General features: G+C 42.4%; 1 protein-coding gene across 1 annotated transcript in view; it reads right to left on the bottom strand.

Annotated features, from left to right (window-relative positions):
- The window catches only part of RPA1 (replication protein A1), a 53,968-nt gene that overhangs the window by 6,353 nt on the left and 28,893 nt on the right, over positions 1-18,722 (bottom strand). The window contains exons 6-13 of the mRNA XM_065896898.1: positions 12,310-12,402; positions 9,913-10,045; positions 8,637-8,739; positions 6,750-6,818; positions 6,411-6,603; positions 6,114-6,253; positions 5,563-5,711; positions 1,940-2,072 (exon numbers count right to left, since the gene is read on the bottom strand). Of these exons, the coding sequence (XP_065752970.1) occupies positions 1,940-2,072; positions 5,563-5,711; positions 6,114-6,253; positions 6,411-6,603; positions 6,750-6,818; positions 8,637-8,739; positions 9,913-10,045; positions 12,310-12,402 (1,013 nt within the window). The remainder of the gene's footprint in view (positions 1-1,939; positions 2,073-5,562; positions 5,712-6,113; positions 6,254-6,410; positions 6,604-6,749; positions 6,819-8,636; positions 8,740-9,912; positions 10,046-12,309; positions 12,403-18,722) is intronic.

Below are 18,722 nucleotides of genomic sequence, written 5' to 3'. Positions count from 1 at the left end.
ACATGAGACACAGAGCACAGGCCTATGTTCAGGACTGGACTTGCCCTTACACATGAGGGGTAAGTGTTTACATATTCTAATTCTCATGATCGCAATGTGATTACTGGGAATAATTCATTCTATAGTTTTAGAAGTCACTTGTGCTGATTATAAAACCCATGAAGGTAATAAGCCAAGTTATAAAGCATATTATTCCTTAATAATAAAAGAATTAATTCTAAATTAGACTAAATTAATTAAAACTGAAACAGATTATATGAAAGACAAAGACTTCAAGAGACAAAGACGTGTTCCTCCTGTTCCTCTGACCATCCAAAGGTAACAGAACCAGGAAATACAGAGGAATGCAGTAAAATCTAGCAGTTATGTTCAACCATTCCTCCCACATTAAAAACAACAGCAATGATTTCTCGCGTCTAGATTCAACTTTACCTCTATTTGGCCAGGTGTCAGCAAGCTTGTTCTGTAAAAAGCTAGACAGTTACTAATTCAGGCTTTACAAGCCATTGGGTCACAGTCTGTGGTGCAAGATCGTTCACAGACAGTATGGAGCTGAGAGCAGGTGGCTGGTTTCAGTGCGCTTGTATTTACAACAGGCAGCAGGCTGGATATGGCCCGTGGGCCTGTTTGTGAATCCCTGGTCTAAGTCATCAAATTCAGAATGCAAAAAGACTGAACAAGTGTCTTCAAAGTGGAGACCTCACTGATAAGTAAGTGTAGCAAGGGCCAAGTCATGTGCATGGGCTTTATGTTGCTATTTGCTTTGCCTTTTAACTCTCACGGAAAGGATACGGGATGAGTAATTTTGGGGGGCAAGCAGTTCCCTCTGGGTGTACTCAATTCAGGGCCAGGTCAGCAGCCTCTGGGGCTTCCTGATGTTTCAGAACAGAAGAGGCAAAACAATACGGTGGATGTTTAAAGAGCCTGGGCAAATCCTCACTCTAAAAGGCCCTAGAGAAGGGGAGTCTCTGAGGAGAATGCCTGAAGGATGTTTCTGTATTTCCAAGTAAGGTCCAGATTCAAAGTGTGACTTGAAAGTTTGGGTGCGAACAGGTACCCTCTAGGCCTGATTTCTTGTTACATACTGTCTACCCCTAGATCTAAGAAAGAGACTGGTTGACAAGAGACACAGATCTGTCCAGTGTTTCATTCTCAGGACGCTGTATAACAGCATTATGAATTGCAGTCACTGACAATGACGAATAAGAGAGTATAGCGAAATGGGACAGTAAGGAATAAAAACTATATTGTATAATATGAAAATAATATAGCAGGAATTACTGGTTTGGGGAGCATAAAGGAGAAATGAATGATTTAAATATTGAATTGCTGACAGAATACAGGTTTAGATTAAGATGGGAGGAGGGTCATTAGATACAAACATTAAAAGGGAAGTTGCAACTAAAGTCAAATACCAGAGCCATTCTTGTCAGAGAATACCAGCAGCGCTCAGCCCACGAGACGTTAATATTCTACAGCCAGTGAGGGCACACATGTGAGCTGCCTGATGTCTGATGCTGAGACTAATGCTCGGTGTGAGCTATAATCTCAAAAGCCACCTTCTTGGTATACGGGCATTTCAGTTTGCAGGAACAATCAGAGAAAAGACATATGGACCTCAAGGCAGCTCATAAAATACACAACCTGATTACTACCACTTAGCTAAGATCCCTCTGAGAACTACACAACTCTCTAAGTCAAAGCTTGAACATCTTTCTGCCTCAACCTACCTGAGGGATGTAACATACTCCTATTAGAAAGCACAGCTCCTTCATTCTGGCTGGGATCCTCAACCATCATGCCATGCTCTGGGCAGAGCCCCAGGTGAGACTCATAGCTCTGAATTAAGGTCTAACAGCTGGTACCACAAAGGGAATCTGAAAACTACTGTCTCGCACATTTTACATGCTTTTGTGAAGAAAGTTAGGAATGCAGATACCTTGTCACCTTGGCCCAAGTTCTCTGATTTAACCTCATATAAAGTTTTCCAGTTGGTGTTGCTCCCTCCTATTCCTCCACTCTTTAGATCAGAGATGGAAACGCCAGCTAAGGCTTGTCCTTCCGAGTCAAACCTGAAAAACAAAGAATAACAGGCACTATATATGCTTATTGAATATGATACTTGTTCCTACATGCTATATATGGGCTATCCACTCCCCACCCAACTTCTTCTTTTTCTTTCTTTCTTTTTTGCTTTTTTTGGCTGTGTTGGGTCTTCGTTGCACGGGCTTTCTCTACTTGTGGCGAGCGCAGGCTACTCTTCGTTGCAGTACGTGGGCTTCTTATTGTGGTGGCTTCTCTTGTTGTGGAGCACGGGTTCTAGGTGTGCGGGCTTCAGCAGTTGTGGCACACGGGCTTCAGTAGTTGTGGCACATGGGCTCAGCAGTTGTGGCATGCAGGCTCAGTAGTTGTGGCTCATGGTCTCTAGAGCGGCCTCAGTAGTTGTGGCGCACGGGCTTAGTTGCTCTGCAGCATGTGGGATCTTCCCGGACCAGGGCTCAAACACGCGTCCCCTGCATTGGCAGGCGGATTCTTAACCACTGAGCCACCAGGGAAGCCGAAGCCCCACCCCCACCCCCACCCCTCACCCTTTCATAGGTCACGGCCAAGTGAGCTGATGGTAGTATCTTCCTCATTGTACCTTAAGTCTATTGAAGAAATGGAATGACCTCTTTTTTATCTCAATTGCTTTGATGCCCCCCAGTGGTCAAGAAAGACAGTGCCCAACTACCACAGAAACTTTTATTGAATTAGCTTTGCATATCAACACTGGCCGGAGGGCCCAAGGCCTAAAAACAGTAACCTGGAAAGTCAACAACAAAAAAAGCAACAATGGAGAGCTGTAGTATAGTTCTTTGGGCTACTGATGCTCATTTTTGCTCAGCAGCTGCATTTTTATCATCACTGAAATGTATCAGGATAGAAAGGGACAGGACATATTTTAACAGGGTAGCAAAAAGTGTTCCCATGGTGCAAGATCTTTTAAGCCTGGTATAATTTCAAAAGATTATAAGATTCAAAGTAATTTATTAGAAGGTATTTATCTGTCTGCTTGTAGATTTACCTTCTTAGCGAGATTTTACTCACGCCAATATATATATATATTTTTTTTAAGTTATTTTCTTTTTTTTTTTTTTTTTTTTTTTATGCGTTACGCGGGCCTCTCACTGTTGTGGCCTCTCCCGTTGCGGAGGACAGGCTCCGGACGCGCAGGCTCAGCGGCCATGGCTCACGGGCCCAGCCGCTCCGCGGCATGTGGGATCTTCCCAGACCGGGGCACGAACCCGTGTCCCCTGCATCGGCAGGCGGACTCTCAACCACTGCGCCACCAGGGAAGCCCTATTTTCTTTTTTTAATTTTCTTTTTGGCTGTGTTGGGTCTTTGTTGCTGCATGGGGGCTTTCTCTAGTTGCAGCAAGCGGGGGCTACTCTTTGTTGTGGTGCGCGGGCTTCTCATTGCTGTGGCGTCTCTTTTTGCGGAGCACAGGCTTTAGGCACGCGGGCTTCAGTAGTTGTGGCACGCGGGCTCAGTAGTTGTGGCTCACGGGCTCTAGTGTGCAGGCTCAGTAGTTGTGGCGCACGGGCTTAGTTGCTCCGCAGCATGTGGGATCTTCCCACACCAGGGACTGAACCCACGTCCCCTGCATTGGAAGGCGGATTCTTTTTTTTTTTTCGGTACGCGGGCCTCTCACTGTTGTGGCCTCTCTCGTTGCGGAACACAGGCTCCGGATGTGCAGGCTCAAAAGCCATGGCTCACGGGCCCAGCCGCTCCGCGGCATGTGGGATCTTCCCGGACCAGGCACGAACCCATGTCCCCTGCATCGGCAGGCAGACTCTCAACCACTGCGCCACCAGGGAAGCCCGGAAGGTGGATTCTTAACCACTGGGTGCGCCACCAGGGAAGTCCCATTTATGCCGTTATTAAAGTTGAAATTAATTTATGTTAAATTATTATAAAATTGATTATATTTCTTGATCACATATCAGCTAATATGAAGGAAAGGGGGCCCGAGAGGAAGTGTCTCAGAAACGTACTTGTGGCAGGGAAGAGTCAGTCTGAGATTAAAAACATGCCAATGTTACCCAAAAGGAGGATAACTAGAAGTAACCACATACAGAACAGGCTCCTTAAAAAGAGAGCACGGAACAGAATGGATGCCGCCCTAAGCTGCAGACAATTGCCTTTTTGTTCTGTCAGATCAGTGGCTAAATCTGTCACAGAGGCACAGCAAGGTCCATAAATCTGTTTCACCACAACTAGCTACATGAGTTTACGGTTTCAAAAATTCCAAGGAGACATTTGCCACCGAAGACAGCTAACCGGAGTCAACAGAGCAAGGAGAGAGGCAGCCCTTCTTACAGTAAAAACTCCACATCGTTGCAACCAAGATCTAAACATCTCCAGTCCTTGCCTAGTGGGATGTGTACACTGAGCTTCTCTTTGATCAATGCCAAGTTCTTTTATTCTAGAGGCAGCCATGTCTTTTATGTTGACTGGGATCACAATTATCGACAAAAAAATACGAAGACCTTAATGTGGGCACGCAATTGAACTGGGGTCGAGCTCCAGTGCCTGAAAGAAAATCAAGCAATAAGAACAAACCAAAGCTGTGATTACATCTGGTCGGGTTATTAACGAATGAGCCTTCCCTTATAATGCGATGCCAGCTACCAGAAGAGTTAAATACAGATCCACAGGGGCCACATGCACAAGGCTGGCTTAAGTGACATGATCATGCCAGTAGATATTTCATGAAACTATTCAAATACTAGCGTAACTGGTTCACATTAGGCTCAAATAAAAATGGGGAGTATGTAATATGAGCTAATTCCTTAGTCACTCAAACCCTAAGACATGGTTGGAAACCAACACACTCCCCCCTGTGACCACAGCTACACAAATTATTTAAGCTCAAGCTAGTTCCAGGGCTTTCCCTGACCACATCAATGCCTGCATACCATGCTTCAGTTTGAAGTGCTCTTTTAAAGCATCGTTTTAACACCCTAAACAGCTAGACATAGTGAGGAGATTTTAGTAGGCTCTCCTCATCCCCCGAGCGCTTCACGAATAACAACGCAATGCCCACAAAGGCCCATTGTGCCCACCGCACTTGATCAGAGTCCAGTGAATACATACTAGAAGATGCAATCGGCACCAGAGACTGGACGGAAAAAGAAGCACTCTCTCCCCCGACGCTGCAGAAGCCCACAGCTTTGAGTCATGAAAAGAAAGATGCCTCCGCTCACAGAGCTTCACCATACAGCTGCTACCGCCGGCCTCACCTGCTTCGCAGGATCCAGGTCAGCAGGCAGCATTCCCGTCCTAATTGCTCCCTGCGACTCTCCAGGTTTGTCATGGGATTACAGGTCTGTCAGTTGAAGGGCTTTAGAGCCATCCTTTCAGAAGGCACAATGTCTCCAAGAAATACAGGCACTGCTCCACCCAGAAATGAAGCTCTCTGCTTGGCAGACAGCTCATATACCGATCGTGGGAACCAAAAGAACCAGCTCTTCTCCAAACTAAGGCTCAAATAACCCTTGTGTTTAGCCCCATAAAACCTACCATCCACGAAGCTTGTAGGCCTCTGGGATGTCAGGGTTCACAATGACAGTACTCGAAGACAGTACAGAGAGGCTCCGTCCACCAAAATCAGAAACTCTGGCTCCTTTGATCGCCATCACGGGTTGTCTAGAACCATCAAATCTATCAGCCTGCATAATAACAAAGACACCAAACAAATACAAACAATTGTCACTAGCGGGAAGAATGCACAAAACATTTTTACAGAAAACAAGGGAAACAGCCAACAGTAGAGTGAATGCAATAAATGGCACATGGAATCTATACAAGAGAAACTCACACACATCAAAACTAATTGAGAATTAGAGGAAAGAGCGTTTCACTATGTAAAATCTAAATCAGCAAATCTCACAGAAGTAAATCAAATAAAGGTTTTCAAATACTCCCCAGATAGTCCAACCCTTCATTAAGAAGGGTCTACACAGCCGACATGGCCAGAGCCCCACCGCTTCCGGGGCAAGACCACCACCCTGGAAGCTCTTTACGTCTTTGCCTCTCTGCACGTGCTCTGACCACTCAACGCGGGTACTCACATCTTCTCCCCACAGAGTAGCATTCACCACTTTCCCTGACATGTCCATCAAATAGATATTCCTCTTAGAGACTTCTCTGTTGTTAGACTTCACTGTGATTTTAGTGACATCTTCATAGCTCTTGCAGATTCCGATTATGTCTAAAACACAGGCACAACATTTTAGCAAGAGATGGTCAAGGTCCCATTACAGCATGACCAGAGGTTGGACAGCAAGCACGCAAGTCTCATGCCTCCCCTATGTGTTGCAAACAGAACTAATAATCACCACTCTCTTCATTCTCGCACACATACTTACCTACAAGTGAGTCTTTAGGCTTGTTCTCTAGGTCACCAACCCCTGTGAAATCAAACTGGACTGTGGGTAAATGATGACCATCTTCACAGGGCATGACAGAAGTCTCATTATTGAAGGTCATCTCATAGTCGTTTTTGACGGCTGTGAACTGTTTGTTGGCAATCTTCAGGGTGCCTTTAGAGAAGTAATAGACCTGTAAAAGAGGCCAAGCTATGGAACGTGCGATAGGCCATCAAATTGGATATAAAAACCCTTTACAGATCACATAGCTCTCCAACAGTCAGCATCCCCTCACCCCACCGCTCGGCTGTTCCCGCTCTAGACTCCATGCTACTGTACCTTGTTCACATCAATAAGAGGAAAGAACTTGTCCACTTGCTCGTTGAAAGCAGTCGCTCTGATTTCGCCCTGCAGAAGCATGCGAGAACAGGTTAGAATTGGGGAGTTCAAGTTTTACCAGTGAAAAACAGGACATCTTAGTGTCAAAATGACATCTTTAAAGCAGTAGCACAGTCACCCCAGAAACACACAGTTCACAGTCACATATTCAAGTTAGTAACCCTGATGAAACAACCCAAGTTTAACTGGTTGATCCCATTACTGTGCTTCATTAACCTCAAGTTAGAAACCTAAAAAAATAAATAAATAAAAATTTTCGAACACTGAGTGACACGACTGAAGCCCCCAGGGAAGTGTGCTGAGCCTCTGTGATTCACCAGTTTCCCTCATGTTTGCACCCAGCGAGGAATTACTTCATACTCAGGAGTCACTGCCAAAAATGTTAAAAACAAGTCATACTTTCAAGTTGCTTGTGATTGGATTTTCACTTTTACTTTTCCATCCGTCAAAATGCTACAGATGGAGAAGAAACTTAAATTAACAGCTGAATTTTTAGCCAAATGACACCAATAATTTGGTAAAAAAAAAAATTAGGTTCTGACACCGATTCTGCCCTCACAGTCAATACATTTTAGGGTATTATCCCATCTTTGAAAAAAAATAAAATAAAATAAAAACAAACCAACTGTTATTTTCGGCCCTGTTAGAGGTTTCAACAAATAGGAAATATGCAGCAGTTTGAAAAGAATGCTTGAAGTATACATTAGGAGTTATAAACAAAACTAATGGGGCTTCCCTGGTGGTGCAGTGGTTGACAGTACGCCTGCCGATGCAGGGGACACGGGTTCGTGCCCTCCGGGAGGATCCCACATGCCGCGGAGCGGCTGGGCCCGTGAGCCACAGCCGCTGAGCCTGCGCATCCAGAGCCTGTGCTCCACAATGGAAGAGGCCACAACAGTGAGAGGTCCGCGTACCGCAAAAAAAACAAAAAAACCCAAAAAAACCCTAATGGACAGAGAAATAGCATGACAAGACTGTGGAGACTCCACAACATGGCCTTTTCGTCTCTTCATCATGGTTTGGTCTTGTTTAAGAAAAGCATATAGAGGGACTTCCCGGGTGGTGCAGTGGTTAAGAATCCGCCTGCCAATGCAGGGGACAAGGGTTTGATCCCTGGTCTGGAGAGATCCCACATGCCACGGAGCAACTAAGCCTGTGTGCCACAACTACTGAGCCTGCGCTCTAGAGCCCACGAGCTACAACTACTGAAGCCCGCGCGCCTAGAGCCCGTGCTCCGCAACAAGAGAAGCAACCGCAGTGAGAAGCCTGTGCACCGCGACGAAGAGTAGCCCCCGCTCGTCACAATTAGAGAAAGCCTGTGTGCAGCAGTGAAGACCCAACACAGCCAAAAATAAATAAATTTATTTAAAAAAAAAAAAAGAAAAAAAAAGAAAAGCATACAGTGTCTGCACAGCCAGAATCCATCCCCCACAAAACCGATCACTTATCACATATCAAGGCTGCTTCATGTCTTCTGCTGTGGCCCAAAGCTCCACCTGGCTCCTAAGTAGACATAACCCCCTCGGGCTTCGACTAAGGCTGCCAGCAAGTCAGACAGTGTCTCTGGTTTCTCCTGCCCGTGAGGCTACTTAGCTTTAGAAAACTAATTTCTACTGCTACAAATGCTTTCGTTTGAGGTCAAGGATTTTATTTATGACTTTAACCCTTTGCCCCCAGACAGCATCAGAAGACTACAATAGAAGAAAAACAAGAAGAATCGTGTTTCTTCTTGGCTTACTATTGTTCTTCACCTCACAGGCCTGCACAGAGATGAGCCCTGTTTCTCAGAGTGGAAGACTCCTCTTTCCCCACTTGACAAATACTCACACTCTCATCAACTAGTTCTATAGAGAAAAGTTTCCCTTCCCCTCGGGAATTGCTCCAGGTACGGATCTGACTTTTGTTGGTAACACGAGCACAAATAGTCCACCTAAAAACCAAATAGATTATATTAGTGTTTGGAGTCTTACTTGGGAAAGATCTGAAACATTCCCTATCATCTTCTTATAGCCTTTCTTATCTTATGCATATTCCATTTTTCAGTGTAAGCTGTATTTTAATCCAGCTAATTAAAACCCCACGATGACATCCAGGTTTGACAGTTTGTAGAATAAGCAAATAGTAAAACACACAAGGTGATTTAACACGGACTCATTCTCCAGTCAAATAAGTAAATTTATGAACGCTCTCCCTTCTCCAAAAAGCATCACCAAGGCAACACTATCCCCTTAATGAAAGGTTCTCAGCTAGAAAATGCAGTAATACCAGCAATTATATTTTGCCGCTATTTTCAATCATGGGAACTGATATAACTGACGCCAAACTTCTATCTCGTTTCCAAGACACACTGAATATAAATACAGGGGTATGGAACGCGGTGTTGGTTCAGGCACCAAAAGAAAACACTCTCAAGCACTATGACCTCAGACAGAGGCCACTAAGAAAGGAGATATGAGGTCTGACATCCAGTCCTAGAGCCCATCCTGAGTGGAGATGCTGGCACATTAGCTACCTTACTCATCATTTCACAGGGGAACGGATCTGCCCTACATTGCAGAGAACTGAAGAACAAACAAAAACATAGCTGAAAGAATTCTGAAAGGGGTACTCACTAGTTTTCCACAGCTAAAATTAATTTTGAATGGAAAGAAGTCATATAAAAGAAATATCTGTTCAGGCTATATTACTATGGTTAATACAAACAGCACAGATTCTTTTAGCCAACTAAATCAGAGTAATAATTTTTAGACTAAAAGTCACCTGTTTATATGATAAGATGAAATACCTTCTGAATTAGAAAATTTATTCTTACTCATAGGACTACCAATTGATCCTTGAAACATTAAATCTTTTAAATTTCAAATTCTTTTAAAACGAATGAAATTCCATAGGCTATGGATGATTGCTCTTTTTGCCATTCTTTTATTGAGAGTTAAAGGTTGCCACAATTTGTTATCGCCTCCCCCCTAGAGAAAAAAAAAGGAGGAAACCTATTTTATGTGTGGTAATCCTGAAGTTCACATATAAGTAACTCAAGAGCCCATAATAACCTCTTACATTCTTTTCTAAGTCCCTTCTAAACTTATTCCATGAAATAACTCACTTGGACTGGTAAGGGGTGAGGCTGGCAATGGGTACCACTTTGGCCTGTGTTCCCCCGGAGCTGTTCCCTAGGCTGGGACCTCCAGGTTTTCCAAATGTCTTTGAGGCACCAAAAGTCTTAGATACAGTAGAACCTTTAAAAACAAACACAAAGAAGGACAATCATTATTTTATTTAAATTTTATAGTAAGTTTTGCAAGAACTCTCAATTACTAGTGACATCATACAAGATGAGAGACAAAGTTTTTCCTTTTAAATAATCAAGAGATTTGGACATCAAACAGAGACTGAAACAGGAGGCTAGAGGCAGATCTAGGAAGAAGGCTGGGCACACAGATGTTCACGACTCTATCTGCTGACTTACGCCCTGAGGTCGAGATAGTAATGGTAATGAATCCAGACACTGCTATTTCGGAGGTCAACCCTCTTAAACTTTTCCCGTGTATCAACAGGCAGGATAATGGGTCAGAGAAAGAAAATCAGCCTTCTTGACTGGTAAAACTGATGACAAGTCACTAGTTGCGTAAGAGAAAAAGCAAAAGGAAATGCTAGGAATTAAGGGACACAGCGGGTGAACCATTCGAGGTGAAGGATACCTATCATAAATATATCGCCTCAAAACATCCCCAGAAAACTCCCAGTTCTCAACTGGTCTTACAGGCACGGAAAGTCTAGAATGAAGTTTACGGGATTGGGTTTAGTTGGGAGCAAAGGGCAAGAATCAGTTTTCGGTTCAAGACAAGTAGGTGGCTGGCTTTCGTGACCCCTTCTTGACTCCTTTATCCAAGCCTAAGAAGCTGTCTTGCACTTGGGAAGGATATGTAGTTACGTAAAGCCTAGAAGCAGATGAAATCTTTTACATGCACGCTGTTTCTATAAAGCTTCAACCTCCAAATTCAGAAAAGATAATTTAGTCCAATGATTTCATATATTCTATATCAAAACATTTCTTCAGAATGGCATCTGGCTAGAAATGTAAATCTTCCATTACTTGGCATTTATTTATTGAGCTTCCACAGCCCGTACTGCACTATTCTAGGCATTTGTAGGGCTTAGTAAAAAATATACATACACGGTCCCAGATCTTCAAATTTTCTCTTCTAACTGGGGAGTCAAGAAACGACTACACACACAACAGTAACAATCACCTCAAGGTGACACAAGGAAGCACACATACTCTACAGAATATTTATGTGTGCGGGTATATACATACCTAGTATACAATACACAATTATATAAAACACACACACATCCAGTTTTCATGCTGGCAGGCAGCCTCCCCCCCATACACTTCCAGTCCTTTTTCTTTCAGCACCCAGTTATGTGTTTAGGGAATGTTAACTGATTTTTTAAAATCAATCTCAATATAAGCCAAAGATAGACAACTGGAAAGATAAACCTATAGGGGTGGGGGGTGGGAAGAAGAATAACATACTATTTGTATTCTAGCCTAAGGAAGTAACTTTTAGGGTCTTTACCATTTTAGATAATCTATTCTACCACCCCCCTCCAACAGTACATAATTTGAGAGATCTGTATAAATAGATCCACTTAGAACGGGAGATGGATAGAAGATAGCTAGCTCTTGCAAGGTGGATAAAAACATCAAAGACTAATGGGGCAAAAGACTTATGTCCTGCAAGTTTCACAGAAACATTAGTGACGTCTTAACCCTGCTTTTCTTAGAATCTTAGCATTGAGAAATAGAAACTAATAGTTGAGGGGAGGGGAATAGGTGGTGTATGTGAAGCTGGGACAGAAAAAAGAAACTCTAAAAATAAATTCCAACCAAACTCTACAAATCATAATGTTCAATGGCAACATCCCACAAGAGGAGACCCCTAAAGCAAAGGCCAGACAGTAAACAAGGTGATTCCGTTACAGCCTCTCAGGACGTGCTGAAGAGAAAGTTAAGAAGAAGAAACTATTTCTCATCCGTGAGACAGAGAAGCAGGACCAGTGACCAACATAAATGATACTGTCTTCAAGCTAAGATAAATACCCACAAGAGCCCCAGATGGGAAACCTGGAGACAGACAAGCCAAATTTAATAAGCAGATCCTAAAGAGTTAAAAGGCGAGAATTTAAAAGGTATGTAATTCACAAAGTCAAGAGGGTGTAAGTGAGAAACTACCAGATAAACTGTTAACAAAGAACAGTGTATAATTCTGGTTTTTTTTTAAAAAGCGTATTAAGTATCTCTAAAAGACAGTCTTTAATCATTTTTTCAATCACACACTTTACAATAATTCCAGGAAGAATTGGAATTATTCTCTGCAAGAAGCAACTGTCATGAACAGCATTCTGAAAACTCCCTTTAGTCTCAGACTAAATTTCAAACCATCATTCGAAAGCCTGCCACACACAATCAGCGTGCATCCTCACGTGGCAGCCTTACCCACTCCCGAGCTCCCATTCTGTTGCTGGGGCCTGCTGGCTGGTGGACTGGCTGCTGAGACTGGAGGAGGAACTGCTGGCTGCTGTCCATGTCCTGGTGATCGAAAGAGAAAGACCATTTTAGTGCAAGTAATTTGGGTTAAGAGACTTAAACTTAAGTAGAAGAAATACTCTGAGAAAGTGTAAATTTGTGATTTTGTCAAAGACTCTTGTGGGTTGGAATTCATGCTGGGGCACTCAACTGCATGCAGCGAATGTGCTAGGGGTTCACACTTATGTTTTCATTACCTAAAAGGTTGGCTCCATTTACCTCTCACCTGCTTATAATTGATAACTTTTGGTTTTAATGAGGTTCTCCCCTAAAGCCTTGCCCAATTCTCCCACCTGAACCTGAAGTAAAGTCACTGAGCTGAATCTGTGACACTACCACTATTTCCATAGCAACAAATCGATGTTATCAACAGAACTGTGTTCACGGCAGGATCTATCAGAAGAAAAAGCTGGGTGGTAACAAAAACCTAAAAGCAGTTCAGTTGTCTCTGAAGTGCTCCTGCTTCAAAGGGAAAGAAGACATTCAGAAAGGATTCTACCCTTTCCTTCCCAAACAAAGCAACCTTATTTTGCAACTGACAGTTGGTGGAAAATAAGAGTTGAAAGCGCCTTCGGTACTGTGAAGGCTAGTGAACTGTCACAGCAGGAGAGATGAGGATGGAGTTCAGAAGCCGCTGTGGCGGGGAGACAGTAAGATTAAAAGGAAAAGGAGGGGAAACGAACATGTCTCTCAAGCATAAAATAAGAAATGCCACACCATCAGAGTATTTATTTGCCCCTCACCCCTTCTGCAAATGTTTATGAAACTGAAGAATGTTAAAATTGCAAAAATACACTTAATTTTAAAAAAATCATAGATTTATGGAATTTGATGTTGCCTTTGTGATTGGCACTAAAAGTAGAAGTCAACCCAATCCGGGCTGCTCACTAAGAGTGCTTGCAGCACACAAGTGCAGCTCAAAGCATATCCTAGAGAGCGCTAAGAACAGACATGGTGAGCACCCCTGGAAAAGCTCCCTGCCTGCCGCCTTGCCTCTGCTTCTTCCACCACTGAGTTTATTCCTGCTGGGTTTTCCAAGGCCCTAACTCACGTGGGCACACTGCACACTGATTTCCTTTCCTCCTGCCAAAGTTACTCTTAACTGGTACAACTAAATGGGAGTTAACAGTGCCTTTAAAGAGTAAAATTAATTTAGCATCAAATTAAAAGGGTTAAACATAACTGATTATTTAGTTCTTCCTACAGAGAGAAAAACTGAGAGGCCTCATTTACAGGGAAAAAAGAGCCAAGATTACTGACAATGAATTTTTGTGTTTACGTGTTAGCTTTTCCATTACCTCTGAATTTACAGGGTGTCATATGAGATTGCTTGGGAGGACTGTTCTCCTTTGACAATGTCTTATGAAGGAACATTCTGAAATTCTACAGTGAACCTTTTTTTAAATCAGTAGGGAAAAGATGAGTTGCTCAGTAAACAGTATTGAGGCCAAGTGGTCGGGAAAAAATTAATCTGTAATTTTTTTTTTTTTGGCTGCGTTGGGTCTTCATTGCTGCGCACAGGCTTTCTCTAGTTGCAGCGAGCGGGGGCTACTCTTTGTTGCAGTGCGGTGGCTTCTCATTGCGGTGGCTTCTCTCTCTCTCTTTTTTTTTTTTGGCGGTATGCGGGCCTCTCACTGTTGTGGCCTCTCCCGCTGCGGAGCACAGGTTCCGGACGCGCAGGCTCAGCGGCCATGGCTCACGGGCCCAGCCGCTCCGCGGCATGTGGGATCTTCCCGGACTGGGGCACGAACCCGTATCCCCTGCATCGGCAGGCGGACTCTCAACCACTGCGCCACCAGGGAAGCCCCGGTGGCTTCTCTTGTTGCGGAGCACGGGCTCTCTAGGAGCATGGGCTTCAGTAGTTGCAGCACAGGGGCTCAGCAGTTGAGGCACACAGGCCCTAGAGGGCGTGGGCTTCAGCAGTTGTGGCACATGGGCTCAGTAGTTGTGGCTCCCGGGCTCAGGAGTTGTGGCTCGCAGGCTCTAGAGCGCAGGCTCAGCAGCTGTGGCACACGGGCCTAGCTGCTCCACAGCATGTGGGATCTTCCCTGACCAGGGCTCAAACCCGTGTCCCCTGCATTGGCAGGTGGATTCTTCACCACTGTGCCACCAGGGAAGTCCCTTAATCTGTATTTTTACCTGCTTCATGAAATTTTATTCAAATGAACCAAAAGATTTAAACATTCAAAGATAGAACCATGAAGATACACAAATCCCTGCTATACTCCACCCTAGTTCCTCCCCCTCCCACTGTCTCAAACACATCTACACTCTCAAGTCCCTTCCTCCTCTCCATGCCCGCTTCTCCAAGTATCTTGCTGAACAGGACATGGTCACAGGATCTTGCTGATCTCTTACATTCATTTCCATCAAAATGTAACTGACCTTTATGAGGTGTCTATAGTAGAACGGTGGTTACCAGGGACTGGTGGGAATGGGGAGCGACTGTTTAATGGGTACAGAGTTTCAGTTTGGGGTGATGAAAGAGCTCTGGAGGTGGATGGTGGTGGCGGTTGCACAGCAATGACTGTACTGAATGTCACTGAACAATACAACACAAAAAATGACTAAGATGTCAATTTTATGTTATATGTATTTTACCACAATTTTTTAAAATGTAACTTACCTATTTACCTACTGCAAGATCAATATTTTTAAACATTTTAACATATGGATTAAAATTAATGCTATAATTTCTTTTTAGTAGTACATAATATAATGGTATAGTTTTATAATCATTGGATTCTTAGAGTCAATGACAATAGTATATTTAACAAGACTCCAATTAGGCCCTGTAATAGACATGTTCATAATAGCTACAATTTTTTGAATGCTTACTATGTACCAGGTACAAGGTTAAGTGCATTATTCCATTTACTCTTTAGCTCTCTCTATAAAATATATATAGATAGCATCATTGTACTCATTTAACAGATGAGAAAAGTGGGTTTAAGAGGTCAAGGAACTTGCCCAGAGTCAGTCACACAGGAAGAGACAGAACCTAGTCTCGAACCCAGGTTTGTCTGACTAGATCTATTCAACTTCACCACCATCCAGTTAATTTTTAATCCTAAGCAACCAGTTCTGGAAACCAGAACTCTAATTATATAAAACATAACTAATAACCACAATATCTGGTAGTTAGGAAAAGCTACTAATCCATTTATTAGAGCAATCCTTAATTCCTGCTTTGGACCACATTTGTAAATCTGGCCCAAGAGACAGGAGACATTCCCAAGCCAAACGGATGGCACGAAGGTTGGTGCATTCTAAATAGCAACAAGTGCCCTTCGGTTTAATGCACTGCGATACAACCAATGACCGGAAGACGCAAAAGACATCGGTACACAACTAAATAATAATCTTCCTAAAAATTAAAATTATACCCCAAAGCAGTAATACAGATATTCAACTTCTGATAATCTTCAGTTTTATGTCACCTGCAAACCAAATCATTCCAATAAGGTGGATCAAGGTCATAATTCTTAGACCTTTTTGCTGTATGCTAGCTTCCTATCGCCGGCTCTATATTTTGCTGTATGCTAGCTTCCTATCGCCGGCTCTGACCCGGGAGGGATATAGGATAATTTAAAAGCAGACTCTAGCTCCTCAAGTTACTTGCACTCACACCTATCACTTTTATTATCATTATAATAGTAAATGAGCCACCAGCTAAGAAAAATCAGCCAACAGACAACAGAGTATACAGAGTAACAAAAAACTCAATTTCTATCAACAATTACTTTCTTAACAACGACCACAAAGAATTTAAGGAAGAGTCAATTCAATAATTACAATTTCTTATTGGCAGAAAATGGACAGAGTTAGGCTGAAAAAAATTCCAGCTAGTATCTTTCAATAATGAGTGATACTAATAAGTAAGCAACAAGTTAAGAAATTTAAGTCTAAGTATAATACTGTGGTTAGAAATAGTGTACGTTCATAGAACTAATATACATACTGATTAAAAAATATATAATGGTAAATATGGGAGATTTAAAGCCATCCAACCCAATACTGTATGAAAAATGAACTGCGTTTGAAATTTTACTTCTCACATTTTGAAAATTCTGTAAGTATCTTTACTTAATGTGGTACTAGTACCATGAGACAATTTCAATGCACATTTTGGAATTCCTCTGCCTATTTCTGGGCTGGGTCTAGTGAGTCAGGTCATCTGATACGTCACAGGTCTGGGTTAGGTGCTAGGAGGATACAAATCTAACTTTTTTATCCACTAATAACAGTCCCCTTGCTTTCCAACAGACAATTAGAAACCATTTCTGTCAAATACATCCATAAGGTAGTAGTCACTATGACAAAACTATTTTCACGATGGCCCAAGTAACAATGTTGTTATTGATCCGGTTACAATGAAATTCAATAGCAAATACTCTTTAACAGCAAAATTCTGTCTCATCCCTCTGCACTTTAACAGAACCTGAAAAAAGGGAAGAGCCAGAGGAACTGGGCATTGAGACAAAGGAGTGTTTTCCATAGTTGTATAGTTCTGACCTCGAGTGGTAAGCATCTTTTAACCCTTTCATCCCCATCTTTACCTCAAATACTTTTGCCCCTGAAAGGCAAAATGTCCAAAGCAACCATTCAATTAAATACAACATAAAAAATGTTAAGAAATCTGGCCAAAGGTGCTAAGCTGGGCATAATCATCTCTCCCTCACCCCTACGGCATCCGAAGATTTCATAGAGATGCTAAGTGTCACTTTGTCTTGACTCTCCTTCCTAAAAGCTGAGAATAAGATAACCAATGTGCTAATTTTAACAAAGTTTTACTAATGCAAAACAATTGTGATGTTCCAATTTAATATTTTAGAATTCTACCTGAATAGGCTCCAGTTTTCCCTTTCCAATTTAAAACACCAAATTATTATGTTTGGTGTAGGTAAAAACTAAATTTAGAACATTTCATTTCTGGAAGAAGCATGGTGATGACCTACTCCAAAACCTTCCCACTTCTTCTAAAAATCATAGACAGCAACAAGAAGAATGAATACCCGTCCCATAAACAAACATCCCACATACAGACTGCATCTTTAGTGAAACTAGGGGAAAGAGACAAATTCAAAGTATGTGAAAGTGAAGCCCAAAACACCACAAATCGAGACATCACAACTGTAAGAGAGAAGCAGCATGGATGATTTAAATACAAACAATGAAACTGCGCAAGTACCAGAATAAAACATGGGTGAAGACCTTTCCAGCTCAGGGAGGAAGACCTTTCTAACCATGGCTCAAAACCCCAAAGTCATAAAAAAAAAGAAGAACTGGAAAATTCAACTTCATAGAAAAAAAAGTAAACTGCTGCATAGCAAAAAGAAAACCATAAGCAAAGTCAGAAAGACGTTGTAATTCATATCAGAGACAAAGGACTAATTCCTCTATTTTTTCTTAAAGAACTCTCTTGAAAATTGAGAAGAAAAAGATACACAACCCACAAGAAAAATGGACAACACAACAGTTCACAGAGAATAAAAAGCCCTTAAATATTTAAAAGGATGCTAACGTTGCTGAGAATACAAATTAAACACTACATTGAGAGGCGAGTTTTCATCTATCAGATTGGTAAAAAAAATCAAAAGATTAACAACATACTCTGTTGGCATAGCTGTGAAGAAACCAGTATTTTCACATACTGCTGGAATGTAAAATGATACTATCCTATGGAGGGAACCCAAGCATATCTACCTACCGCAAAGGCATTTATCCATTGATCCAACAGTCTCACCTCTGGCAATCAAATCCCCTCTGACCATGTACCTGCACATGTGTAAAGTTATCTGCTGCGGCACTGTTTTAACAGCCAGAGTATGGAAACACCCAAGTGCCCATCAATAAAGGGCTGCTTAAACTACGGAACAGTCACACAACAGAATACTCTATACTCTCAAAAAAATAAATAAAAATAAGGAAGATCTCTAAGTATATGTATGAAAATATCTCTAGGCCGAAATTTTTAAAAAACACAACAGGATAAAAAAAAGAGACAGGATAGTGTACATAGTATCCTGCCTTTGGTGTAAGCAAAGTGGATTATGAGTGAAAATATATAATTTACGTATTTGGTTATATTTTCATTAAGAAACACCTGAAGGGGGAATTCCCTGGCGGTCCAGTAGTTAGGACTCCAGGCTTCCACTGGGGGCGGGCCCAGGTTCAATCCCTGGTCGGGGAACTGAGATCCTGCAGCTGCATGGCATGGCCACAAAACAAACAAACAAACAAAACAAAAAACCACCTGAAGGGACTTTCCTGGTGGCACAGTGGTTAAGAATCCACCTGCCAATTCAGGGGACATGGGTTCG

This window comes from Phocoena phocoena, chromosome 19 (assembly GCF_963924675.1).
Source record: "Phocoena phocoena chromosome 19, mPhoPho1.1, whole genome shotgun sequence".
In the NCBI taxonomy this organism is placed as follows: domain Eukaryota; kingdom Metazoa; phylum Chordata; class Mammalia; order Artiodactyla; family Phocoenidae; genus Phocoena; species Phocoena phocoena.
Note: the sequence above shows the minus strand (reverse complement) of the source record. Positions and strands in the feature narration are given on the sequence as shown.